Below are 13457 nucleotides of genomic sequence, written 5' to 3'. Positions count from 1 at the left end.
TGGTGGAGCTCAGGGATTTACAGGACAATCAGCTGGAAAGGAGAAGCAGTATGTGTTAGTGAGAAGTTAAAGAGAAAGAAAGTATCAAAAAAATTGGAAATTCAAGCTGGAAGAAGCAGCTGAAAAGGAAAATGCAAGATGACTGATTTGAGCAATCATGAAGTGGGATGGAATTTGTGTGTTTTGTGTATTTGTGTTTTAAGTGTAAAGGCTTTGAATGTGAAAAATCAAGTATATTGTGAAGGGTCATCTGCTCTAATGAATAATCCTCATTCTGCATTGGTTACAGATTTAGGGATCCATGTGCTCTTTGCTGCTAATACACAACATCTGTCTACTAATCTAGCTAGTAACAAGTATTTTCATTATTACATCCAAAGCTACCTATAAGGGCTTTTTAAAAATTTCAGCAGTTAAGTTCTGAATTTTTTGCTGCTGTTCTTTCACTGACAGCTTGGCAGCTATAATTTCTAGGTCAGTGGGAATGAACTTCCAAGGCTAGATATTGCCTTGGGAGTCTGGGGTTGCTGGCCTAATGTTATTTTCATAAGGTTTGCAGACTAATTGTGGAAGTTGCTCTGAATAAGCACCGAGACAAGCTGCAGCTTTGTCTGGCATCTTTCCAGCTCTTTTTGGTAATTGTGAGAAAAACCAAGACACTTCCTTTCCTCCTTGTCCTCCAGACCACGTGAGCTGCCCAAGCTGAAGGAGTCCCGTTCCCATGAGTCTTTACTGAACCAAGCCAGCACCATAGAGACTCTGGACTTTGCAGCAGAAGAAGCAGTCTTTGTCAAACCACTTCACAACAGCATCCTTGGACGAGACTTCTGCTTTGAGGTAGGGACAGGCTCCAACACAGGCAGCTGCCATCCCCCTGAACCCTTGGGGAATGCTGCTCCAGGACTGGGGACTGGGAAACAGAGCAGCAGCCACTGCCAGGCTGAGGTTTGGGTGGGAGCTGTTGAGCCTCCATGTGACTTTTGAAGTCCTTGAGGCTAATGGCATCAGTCACTGAAACAGAGAGAAGTCTTTTTCTAATTGAAAAATCTCTTGAGTTTGATAAGTATTTGTAGTGTGCATGCAAATGTATGGTTGATACATACAGAACAATGGATATGCAATAGTGTGTACATTAGCTGTGTGTTCACCCCTCCAAATTCACCTAAAATTGAATTTAGAAAATTGACTGTACCCAAGAAAGGAGTTTTCCAGTCAGAGCCCCATTCCATTAGCTCAGTGCCTTCAAGTTGCCAGAGGAGAAGCCTCAGTGGCTGTGGACGTGTCCATGGCTCCGTGAAGCAGGATCCAAAGCTCCCTTGGCTGTTTCAGCAGAGGCTGCAGGCTGTGGCTCTGTGTGAGCTCAGTCCTGCCATCACAGCTCCAGCAGTGCAGCCCTGTGTGTCTGCATGCAGCTGAGGCCACATCACCTGTCGTGGCAGGGGCAGGTCACTCTGCCTTCAGCAGGATTAGTCAGATGTGTCTGAACTTCTGGAACAAAGATCTGTTTACAACCTGGAAAATTCTGGCAGTAAATCAGCATATCAGGCTCTGGTCCCTCATGATGCATCCAGGAACTGTTCCTGTTTGCTTCAGCCTCATTCTTCTGGCTGGAAACACTTTGCAGTTTGCTTGGGCTTGGGGAGTTGGGTGGAAAACACTGGCAGCAGCTTAGCTCTGAGGCTGTTGCCTCAAACTGCTTTGTAATTGTGAGCACAAATGAATGGAAAGAGTAAATGAGGCTTGTCAGGCCACGTAAGAGGGGAAGGAACGAGGCGGTTCCCTGGTGTGGGAAAGCAGAGCTGTCAGGGCTGGAGCAGAGCACAACTCCCTCAGTTTGTTTAGGCTACTGCTGCCTATATGGACCCCTGGAAATATTTTGTATTTACTGAAGTCATTATGGCCAATGGGTTTTGCCTTATGCTAATGCATTGTCAGTTCTGTCTTTACACTGTTGGTAACCAGATCCTGTGCCCCTGGGCCTTCACAGGGAAATCAGCAAGCTTTAATAGCCACAGATCAATTAACAACTCTTTAAAAAAAGAAAAATTAACTGGCTGATTAAAGCTTTGTTTAAAAGTCTTTAATAGGAGCCTCTGGTGCTCTTAATTTTATATAAATTCTTTAGTTTCTCTACTTTTATAGAACCTTAAACTTCTTTTGCTCTCTGCATTTTGTGGGCCTTTTATCCTCTCTGCCTTCTAGGCCGCTGTATTTTTGCCTCCCTTTTTCATATTTACTTTGTTACTCAAACGTTGTTTATCTTCCTCCTTGCTTTTTGCAGCCTCTTCCATGTCTCCTAGGCTTGCCTGAGCTCAGTCTGTCATTTATTCATTGCAGGTAACCTACTCCAAGGGCAGTAAATGCTTCAGTTGTTCCTCTGCAGCAGAGAGGGACTGGTGGATGGAAAACATACGCAGACTATCGCAGCCGATGAAGGTAATGGGAGCTGCAAAAATGAGATTAGTGGGGGAATGGAGGTGGGATGATTGGATTTTAGTCCAGTGTACCAGGGCTTCCCACAGATGCATCCTCAATTAATTTAGTCTGGGGAGCCGTCCGCTCATCCGTGTGTCTAAAGCTGCCCTGTGCTATTCCAGGAGTGCAGCAGGGCAGACCTTTAATGAGTAAACACACACCAGCCTGTTCCTGATCCCTGCCCAGTGCCAGCCTGGGATGCAGGCTGGATTCCTGAGGCCATGCACCTGGGAAAGATGGGGCATGCCTTCATAAGGGTCATGTTTTAATCTAGGAACCCAAAAAAACCAACATTAAACCAATTGGAGCTGGAGTGAGACAGGGAATCAAGTTATAGATCAGCTGGAAATGTCAGATAAGTCACTCCATAGCTGCAATCCTACCTCCCAGGGACAGACTAAGAGTGCTCTGGGATTCCTCACCAGTCTGGCAGCTTTGGACAGCCTCTTGTGTGCAGTGTTTGTTTTCTAAAGCATTTCAAATACAGCTTTTGAAGAAGAAAAATATTCCAACATTCTTGACATGCAAAAGACAGCCCTTTGCCTCTGTTTTAGAAAATGTCCATTTTTCTAGAGATTCCAGTTCTCTCTGGATCAGACTGTCTGATTCTGAATTCTGACTCTGTCCTTGCCTCAGACAGAAAAGGCAGCACCTTTGCTGCTGCTTCAGAAGGTGAAATATTCAACTTTTAGGGGTTTGGAATCAGAACTGATCTCTCTCTCCTGCACAGGACAATTGCCGTCGAGCTGAAAACGTGCTTCGCCTCTGGATCATAGAGGCCAAGGACCTGACCCCTAAGAAGAAATACTTCTGTGAGCTGTGCCTTGATGACACCCTCTTTGCCCGCACCACCAGCAAAGCAAAAGCAGACAACATTTTCTGGGGGGAGCACTTTGAGTTCTACAGCCTCCCACACATCCAGAGCATCACTGTTCACATCTACAAGGACGTGGAGAAGAAGAAGAAAAAGGACAAGAACAATTACATAGGGCTGGTCAACATCCCCACGGCCAGCGTGAGCGGCCGGCAGTTTGTGGAGAAATGGTACCCAGTGAGCACCCCCACAGCCAGCAAGGGCAAGGCAGGGGGGCCCTCCATCCGCATCAAATCCCGCTACCAGACCATCACCATCCTGCCCATGGAGCAGTACAAGGAATTTGGGGAGTATGTTACCAGCAACTACGCCCTGCTGTGCTCCGTGCTGGAACCCGTCATCAGCGTCAAGAACAAGGAGGAGATGGCTTCTGCCTTGGTGCACATCCTTCAGAGCACTGGGAGAGCCAAGGTAAGCACAGGTGGCTCCTGAACCTCAGAGAAAGGGAAAACACAATTCAAATCACTTGCTGTGCCTGTGTTGTGCCAAAGTAGAATGCAATATGGAGATTGTTTATCCAAAGTGAGGATGTTTTGTTTCCTTGGCCTGTCAGGGCCAAGTGTGTGTGTATGTGTGTGTTGGGACTGTTGGGTGACAGTCACGAGATTCTGTGCAGTGTGTGCAGAGTGAGTGCTTGGCAGATTCAGTTTAGATGGAATGTATATAGTATAGTATAATAAAGTAATTAATTAGCCTTCTGATATCCATGGAGTCCTCCTCATCATTCTCTCCCCTTCATCAAAGTCACCTTTGATTTACAATGGATGTTGTGTATGAAGTGTAAGCAGGAAGGCAGGAAGGCTCTGTAACTTGGTGTTATTCTGAAAATCAGCACCTACCTTTGAGTGTTCCCTTGCATTTCTAAAATCAGGATGTAGGTTAAGAGAGGAGTGAACAGGAGGTTGGTAAACTGGAGAAGTGCTTCTATAAATAAGCCTGGGCTAATAAATGAGCAGTGGGTGCTGGTGCTGAGTCAGCAGATCAATGCAGCATCGATCTGGTCAGTGTTTGAGCAGCCATTTGGGGGATTTGTGCTGACTTAATGGTGGTCCCACCTGTCCCAAGGATGCTCTTAGGACCTCTGGATGCACACTGGTTCCTTCAGATGGGTTGTGGGAAAGTGTCCTGCAGGTCATGGGAAGTTCTGGAAGCATTAGCCTGCATTGATCTCTCTGGCTGCTGCTGCTGTGTGAGTAGGGACACACTGGAGGCACCTTCTGCCAGTGAATCCAGCTAGAGCAAACAAAGCACAAATTCAGAGGGATAGAGATGGGGAAGGATGGCTGCAGACAACACCCAAGGGACAGCCTCACCTAAATATTCCAGAAAAGGTGCTTTTCTGCTTAGCCCTTGAAAACTGGTGTTCTGTGACACTGTGTGTGACAGGAACATGTTCCTTAAGTGATCTGATGAGAGAAGCTGGTAGCTAAGATTGTGTTGAAACCCTGCTGGAAAACAGGCTCTGGACTGCTGCAGTGCCTGCTGCAACAAGTTGATAAATTAGTGTTAAAACTTTGCATTCCTGTTGTGTGAAGTTCTGAACCTCTATTTATGGGAGGCACAGGTGGCTCAGGCTGCCATAAAGCTCCTTAGAGGGTGTTTCCAGCTCATACTTCTGCTGATGGGGATGCAGCTGGATGTTCCCAGTTTGTGCCAGGTGAAAAGAATTCTTGTGGGTTTTGTTGAAAAGAAACAACTATAATGGACTGAAATCCAAGAGTGCTAAATGCTGTTTACTCCCATAAAGTTACCACTTGAGGAAATAAGTATTACTGTAGAATTAGACCCTATATCAAGAGATTATTCTCTGTATCAAGGCTTGCTGACAGTTCCTGCCTGGACAATCTAAAACAGTTCAAGTTAAGCCATGTAGATAACCAGCAATTTGAATGTTAACTTTTATTTTTCCAAATCCTAAAGCAGTCTTGGTTTGTGAATTTAATTTGTTAAGCCATTCTTCTTATTCAAATATCATCAAGCTGTAATAACCTGTGTGTCACTTCCGATTTGGATTTTTAAATCCATGTTTCTATGGAATGTTGCTTATAAAGATAAGGATAAATATAATAGCACAGTTTCTGTCAGCAGACAAAGCCTCTGATAAGCTGCTGAGAGGTTCTGTTCTGGAGCTGAACTGAAACACAAGCTTGGTTGTAAAGGTTTTTTTAAGAGACTTTTGCTTCATCCTTTATAATTTGTGATCTATATAATTCTACAAATATAATAAACCCGAGAGGAGACCTGGCTATTTCCATGGACTGTACTTCATGTGGCAGCTGCACCCCTTGTCTCAGGCTGAGAAATCATTTATTATCCTGAAATATCCTTCCTTCTTGGCTTCTGCAGTTAGCCTGGCACAACTGAGCTGGTTCAAATCACCTTTGCCATTTGACCTTTTTCCCCTCAGGACTTCTTGACAGACTTGGTGATGGCTGAGGTAGATCGTTGTGCAGAACACGATGTCTTGATCTTCAGGGAGAACACACTTGCTACCAAAGCTATTGAGGAATACCTCAAGCTGGTAGGACAGAAGTACCTCCAGGATGCACTGGGTAAGAAACCCCCTGTTTGCACAGCAAGGGCTGACCCTGAGCTGTGGCTGCAGCTGGGAATGTGGGATGGGAAGAAACAGCCTCAGCCTGAGTGTCCCATACACAGACAGCACACTGTCCTGCTCTCCGTGCCCTTCCTCCACGTGGAGAAGGTGCTCTTTGGTGCCTGCAGGAGAAGCACCCATGCAAGGCAAGATTTGATGTAGCTGAGTCCCTCTTCAAGTTTGTGTTGCCATCTTCTGTTTTTCTGGGTAACTTTGGTTTGTGTCTCTGGTGTGCTAAATAGGTATAACACTGCAACTTCTTTGTGAGCAATGGTGCTTGTTCTGTCTGATATAGGCTTGAAAGAGGGGTTTTGACACATAGTCCTTGGAGAAACAAGGCCAGGGAGTGAGGCTGCAAGGCTGCTGAGCATCCCAGGACAGATCAGGATGCATCCTGTCTGGGAAGCCTCTTGCCTGTGTTTATCCCTGCTCTTTATTTACTGACTCATTAAAACTCGTTGGCCATTCTGGGATCTACCACTCCATCCTCCCCACAGGGTCCTCATGCCCACTGTTACATGCCAGGGTGGACTCTGATAATTTTGTTATTGTCCTCCCTCCACCAAGAGGTTCTGCTCTAGTCATAACCCAGTGCCTGGGGAATTCCTGGCCACCCAAAGTCAGCAGCAAAGGGCACCAAACCCAGCTGGCTGCCTCACACAGCCTCACCACAGTCAGATTTCAGCAGCTCCACACAAATCTTCCTTCTCCAGTTGCACAATGAGCCACCCACCCCCTGTTGTTTCTGGGATGAAGAAAGCTTTGGAAATTGATACAAGAGAAACAAGATCAGGCCAAAGCCAAGTCCCAAACCACATCCTTTCTCAAAAAGGGGAAAAAAAGCCAAGCTGCTTGCTTTCCCAGCAGTCTCGCTTGTCCTCAGCAATCCCAGACTCTGGCAGGGCATCAAGGAGATAGCTGGCTAAATTAGTGCTCCAAGGGTCACTGCAGTCACTGGGATTGCATCCAGTTTGGCCATTTCTGGAGTGTAATGAGCCTGTTCTGGTAGTCTTATTCTCCTGGGTGCGACCACTGAGTGTAAGTCACAGTTGTGGGCTCTCACCTGGTACAGAGAAACGCAGCCTGGTGCTTTGTGCTGTGCTTCCCAGCAGGCTGAACATCAGCTGGGGGACCACTCCATTACAGCTGACTGCAAGCTCCTTAATGTGCAGTAATTGCATAAAATATTCTAACATTAATGACTGTTAATACATCATTTAGCACTGAGTGATAAGATGGTAAATCACAGGCAGGAGAGATGGAAAATGCCCCCAAGGCTGTCCAGCTTGTCTGCAGCTCAGGGGAACTTTGCTCATGACAATATCCCCATCTAATTCTTTGTCAGGTTTTAAATGTCATTTTACTCAGCTGCCCTGTTCTTTGAAAGGATTAATGGCACTGTGGTTGGTGTTAGCAATGTAACATGTCTGGAAGGGAATCTTATATCTGATTATAGCAGGGTCTTTTGGGCCACAAAGAATAAGTTTCAAATATATTTAAGGATAAAAAAATATTATCAGTAAACAAGAGTTAAAACAGAATTGGCTCAATTAAAGTGATGCCAGCAGTTTTGCAAGTAAGAGATTTAGATGCCCTCAGCAAAAATTAAGAAAATGTGGTGCCTGCTTGGCTTGCAACAACACCAAGCTGAGATTTGGGAAGGGGCTGAGAGGTGTTCAAGGGGTTTTAGGAAAGCAAAGGCTAAAAACAAACCCCTTTTCCACAAATAAGCCTTGTGTTAGCTCAGAGCCAGTGAGATCATCTGAGGAGATGAACTTGAAAGACATTGAATCATTAAACCAGTGAATAAAGGGTTTTTCCTAGTGAACACCCAACAGCTTAAAAATCACTTGGAATGCCTGCATACAGAGGAGGGAAAGCACTGAGTAGCTCATTCCAGTCTGTCAGACAAAGGCAGCTTCATGTGGTTTGTATGTGAGCAGTTTCTGTTGTGATGCTGAAAGGGAAGGGTGACAGAAATGCCAGGGAGCTCGAAAGATGCAGGCCATAAAAACACTGTAACGTGTTGATCTAAGAGGTTGACAAATTAGCAGCATCTAGCTAGGGCTTGGGTATTACTCTTATTCAAGAGCAAGGTGACACTTTTTAAAATTAAAAAAAAGGGCAGATTTAGCAATAATATAAATAAATATCATTGCCAGAGCATTTTCTGGGGAAATTATGAAGACATATAGCACACAGCTTCATTGCTAGGACTGTGGATAATTTCATAGTTGATAACACTGAATACCAAGTCAAATCCTCCTCTCTAGGCCATAAGGGAAGTGCCTGCAGGGTTGCTAAGCAGAGCCATCCTGTTTTTGCACCTGTGCTTGGGGACACAAGGGCACAGGAGGCTGCAGCATCAGAGCCCAGGCTGTGCTCTGCTGGGGAAGGGCTGGGAGGAGTTGTGTCCCCAACAGCTGGTGTCTGGAGGCTGAGCTGCAGACACCCAGAGCAGGACAGGCAGTTGCCAGGGAAAGACATAAGCAGGATTTAAAGGTGTGTCAAGTAGGCTTTTCTTGTAACTACCCTGGTTCCTTCTCTTCCCTTCTTCCAGGGGAGTTTATCAAGGCTGTGTATGAGTCAGATGAAAACTGTGAAGCAGATCCCAGCAGGTGCTCACAGAGTGAATTAGCAGATCATCAGTGCAACCTGAAAATGTGTTGTGAGCTGGTCTTCTGCAAGATTATCAATTCTTACTGGTAAGGCCCCTTCCTTCCCCCCCTTTGTCCCTGTTTGCTCAGGGGTGCCTGTTCCTCCTCTGAGGGTGAGGGAGCAGCAGTGGGACAGGGAAGGAGCACAGCCCCTTCCATCCTCCCAGGCTGCCTTTGTGCCTTCTCCTCACTGTCTTCCTGCCTGTAACTCCAGATTGCAGGTGAACCTGTGCCCAGACTGAGGGGTCCAACCCACAAACCACACCTCCCCAAATCCCTGCCAAGGGAACACATGCTGAGAGTGACTGGATAAAGAGGGAATAAAGTCAGGAGATAATAGCTTAGCTTGGACTTGGCATAGAAAGCTGATGTGTACAGAAGACTTTTAGACTCTTCAGATGTGTGGAATTGAACAGGAACTCACAGAGAGGAAGCACTGTCAGGGAGATTTCTATTAATCTCTGTTTCTGAGTAGCAATGGAGGAAGACGGGCCTTTGCTTTGGCACGAAGCAAAGGCATAATATTGAGAGCCTAACAAGCAAGGTAAAACTGTCAGATATGGAGATGAGCTCAGTTTGGCTCGTTTGTTTTCAGTATTCTAATACCCTGTTTGCTCCAGGGTAACAATGGATAAGTAGTTCTAGCTTGCAAATCAGCCTGTCTGGAAATGGCTTCACTTAACACAGATGAACAAGGGGTGCTTTAAAGACTACTTAAGTGCCACCAGATTAAATGGGGATCTATGAATAGAGGCTTAATGACATTACCTAGCCTAGAGAGAAAGAGAAAAAAAGGGGAGGTAAAAAAGAGCTGATGTTTTCGAGTGACTGATCACCAGTTCAACTTCTTGCATCTCGTTGCCAGTGCAATTTAATTTCTCTTTTTTTTGGTTTTCTTTTGCTTTCCAGCGTGTTCCCTCGTGAGCTGAAGGAGGTGTTTGCATCCTGGAAGCAGCAGTGCCTGAACAGGGGCAAGCAGGACATCAGCGAGCGCCTGATCAGTGCCTCGCTGTTCCTGCGCTTCCTGTGCCCTGCCATCATGTCCCCCAGCCTCTTCAACCTGATGCAGGAGTACCCCGATGACCAAACCTCCCGCACGCTCACCCTCATCGCCAAGGTCATCCAGAACCTCGCCAACTTCGCCAAGTAGGTGCTGCCAGGGCAACCAAAACCTGCAGCGTGCCCCACTCCTGGCTGTGCTCACAGGCAGCTGGTTCTGTGGCAGACTGAAGCCAGATTTAGCACAGGGGGAATCTTCTCACTTGGATGTGAGCGCTTGAGACACCTCAGATAAATTCTCCTTATGTGCAGACTGGAGTGTGTTGGATTCTGTGGAGGGGACACGCCATAAAACCAAGAGGAGTCATGCACTACCATATTTTCTATGCTGTTTCAAAGGGAAAGAAGATCCTTGCTGTTTCAAGAATCATGATTTTCATGTTTTTTCCCTCCAGAATTCTCAGTTGAATGATACAAAGGGCATGGCACATCTCCTACATGGGAGAAGAGAAAGAGTATGTGTGGGAGGGAGCAGGGAGAGGTGTGATTTGTAATATAAACAGTGAGGTAGTAGTATTTAAGTAAGTACAACAAAGCAGTGAATCTCTTAAATTGTTCTGTTGTTTTTTCCCTCCAAGACTTCAAAATCTTCAGATTTTGAATTTTTATTTTTTGGAAGATACTCCAAATCTTCAGAAAGGCAGGTCTAAAGTAAAGTGTTTAAGTAATTGTCTGTAAGCACTTGTACTCTGTATATTGTGTGGAGGTTATTGACTGGGTTTCCCCCCACCTCCCTTTCCTGCAGGTTTGGTATTAAGGAAGAGTACATGGCCTTCATGAATGAGTTTTTGGAACATGAGTGGGGAGGAATGCAGCGTTTTCTGAGGGAGCTCTCTAACCCAGATACCATCTCCAACATGCCTGGATACGACGGCTACATCGACCTGGGCAAGGAGCTCTCGGTGCTGCATTCCCTCCTCTGGGAGGTTGTGTCCCAGCTTGATAAGGTAAAGCTGTTTGGAGGCCCTGGAAGGAGAATACAGGGATGGTTCCATGGCAACAGCAAACACTGGGGAGTTCCAGGGGAAGGCAGGAGTGGAATGTGTGGAGGGGAATGTGTGATGGTGCTGCTTCACAGCTGCTCCATCTGTGATTTCAGATCAGGCCCTGCAGCAGGGTGTGTGAGGTGGTTGGGCTTCAGCAGCACTGCAGGCACTTGCTGAGGGCATTGCTTGGAAGTGGACCTGAAATCCCTGGGCAGCCCATCCTGTCTCATAAGTGAGGCTTTTGGACAGGAAAAGGCCAGGTTGCTGTGCCTGGTGGTGCTGAGGGAGGTGCTTTGCTGCCCAGCAGGCCCTCCCCTGTTCTGATGGAGGAATGAGTTGGCCCTGTGGAGCTGTGCTCATCAAGAGCCCCATCCAAAGCCTGCTGAGATGCTCTCATTTCCTTTGATTTTGGCACACAAGGAATGCCATGTCAGAGGCTGGATCTGCTCCCAGTGCCATCCTGCAGCAGAGCAAGATGCTTTCTGCTGTGCCCTGTGCTGGCTCCTGTGCAGGGTCCAGGTTCTGTTCTTCTGATCCCAGCAGACACCACCAGCAATGAGCACTGCTTCCTTTTCACTATAGAAGCAGGAAAGGCAGAGCTTTGATCTTCCTTGGCTATGTGGGTTTGCAGGAACCAAGATCATTAAAATCTTGGTAGCAAATGTAGTTGATAAGGCCCAGAAAAGCTGAACTGAGTATTTTTATTTTTTAAGTGCTTGGAACTGTTCCATACTTCAATTTTTAGAGGTGCATTATTTTGTCCATTTTCCATGTATATTATTCTTTCTTTTGAAACTGGAGAAGTAAGGTGAATAGCAATGCACTCAATTTTTATTGCATTAGGGTTTGCCAAAGTAGTTAATGGTTGTGTATCTATTTTTTCACTGTACATTACTTAAAAGAAAAAAACAAAAATCTGAGTTTGTTGCATCAGAATAAATTGAAGTGCCCTTGACTCAAAAAGACAGTCTGTATATTAATCTTAGTTTGATAATAAGATATGATGTTGGTTTTCAATTTACCTCATCCAGTGTAGATTCCAAATGTAAGGATCTGCGTGGCCCTTTCTGTAGGTTAGATGTATGGATATATCCTAGCAGGCCCTTGGGAGCTGGTACAGTGGTTTCCTAAAAAGAGAATTAAGGGGTAAAGTTACATGCATTATGGCTTTACTGTAGGGAATGGCTGGGAAATAAGGAGAGGAGCCACCTTGGAGATTTTAATAGCCACAGTGCTGTATGAAAGTGTCTGTAAAGAGACCTTTCTCTGGAGCCAAACTGACTGAATACCTGCTTATGGGGAAAACAAGGGTATCTTTGAGAAGAACATTGGTTTTGTAGCAGAATTTTAATTTTTTAATAAATCTGCAGCTCCTTCACCTTCTTCCTGCAGTCCAGGAGCCTGGAGATGCCCTGTAGCTGATCTCCCAGCAGTGGCCCAAAGGGGTGAGCAGCCAGGGCCTGGAGGAGCAGCCTTCCTTGCTGAAGGCCAGCTGCTCTTACCCTCAGCCTGGCCAGCACTGAGCTAACCTGTAATTGGAGCCACACATTTCACCCCATGCTGATATGGGATGAGGATCACTGATGCTCTCATGCAGTTATTTTTCAAGTTTGGGTAGGGAAGAACGGCTTAATTAATTGTTGATAACGGTGCAGAAGGAGATGGCATCCATGCAGGATACCAAAACTGAAAGGCTTATGAAATCAAAACCTTCCCTTTCCCCATCACCCTCAATCCTCTCATGATCCCCCTCATCTGTTGGCATGCATTTCCTTTACCACATGACCCCCTTTGCCTGGAAAGTCCCCCCCACCAGCTGAATCTGTAGCCTTTGAATGCCCTTCAATGAGCAGATGCCGTAGTTTTCACTTTGACCTCACCCACCCGGGATCTAGTGTGCTTTGCATGATAGTTTTGCATTGGAATGGCAGTAGTTTTGTTTTATTGAGCATGATTTTTATTTTTTGGGGGTCAATCCTAATTTCTTTTCTATTTCCTTTTCTTTCCTCAATGTCTGCTGCACCCCGTTTCGTCTCCTCCATCCATCTGGTCGCCGTCGTTGCGCTGCTCCATAACACTGCATTCCGATCCTGGCACACCCGCACACAACCACCCACCCTCCTTCCTTCCACTCCATCCCTCTGTGCATCGCTACCAAAAAATCACAAACCCGCCGGATGTCGTGGTGCTTGTATCCAATTAGGGTGAAAATTCCTTCCTACAGGCAACCGTGGCAAAACTGGGACCTCTCCCCCGTATTCTTGCGGATATCACAAAATCCATGAGCAGCCCCACACCCACGCAGCAGCAGCTGAAGCGTTTCACGGAGCACAGCTCCAGCCCCAACGTCGCTGGGAGTCTCTCCTCGGGACTTCAGAAGATAACTGAGGACCCCAGCGATGGGTACGTCCCAGCTGTGGGGTTGTAAAGCTGTGAGGAGTGGGAATGAGATGATCCTCGAGGTCTCCTTCCAGCAAAACTATTCTGTGGTTCCAAGGGTTGGGGGCTTCATCACCTGAGCTGTGGAATGGGGCCTCTCTTATGGGGAATGGACCATCCCAGTAAGAGGTGCACAAGGTGGCACTGGGCACCTGGAGCTTTGGACTTACCCAGGACTCAACCACATCTCTGGGAGTCAATGACTTGAGCTGATAAAAAATCAGTTCTGTGATTTACTGCCAGCCTGAGTGCACGGTCAGCCATGGTGTTTCCTTCTGGCCATCAGGCTGCTAATGGAAAAACTGAGCTGTAGGTGAAACTTATTGCCTGTGGAACAGCAGAATTTGTCCCTCCTGTGCTCCGTGCAGCAT

General features: G+C 46.4%; 1 protein-coding gene across 1 annotated transcript in view; it reads left to right on the top strand.

The window, feature by feature from the left end:
* RASAL2 (RAS protein activator like 2) overlaps positions 1–13457 on the top strand; it is a 164788-nt gene that overhangs the window by 135962 nt on the left and 15369 nt on the right. The window contains exons 6-13 of the mRNA XM_059477872.1: positions 684–837; positions 2338–2436; positions 3206–3760; positions 5757–5901; positions 8506–8650; positions 9512–9748; positions 10407–10608; positions 12872–13050. Of these exons, the coding sequence (XP_059333855.1) occupies positions 684–837; positions 2338–2436; positions 3206–3760; positions 5757–5901; positions 8506–8650; positions 9512–9748; positions 10407–10608; positions 12872–13050 (1716 nt within the window). The remainder of the gene's footprint in view (positions 1–683; positions 838–2337; positions 2437–3205; positions 3761–5756; positions 5902–8505; positions 8651–9511; positions 9749–10406; positions 10609–12871; positions 13051–13457) is intronic.

This window comes from Ammospiza nelsoni, chromosome 9 (genome assembly GCF_027579445.1).
Source record: "Ammospiza nelsoni isolate bAmmNel1 chromosome 9, bAmmNel1.pri, whole genome shotgun sequence".
NCBI lineage: Eukaryota > Metazoa > Chordata > Aves > Passeriformes > Passerellidae > Ammospiza > Ammospiza nelsoni.
The sequence above is the reverse complement of the archived record's forward strand: the minus strand, read 5'-3'. Positions and strand labels throughout refer to the sequence as shown.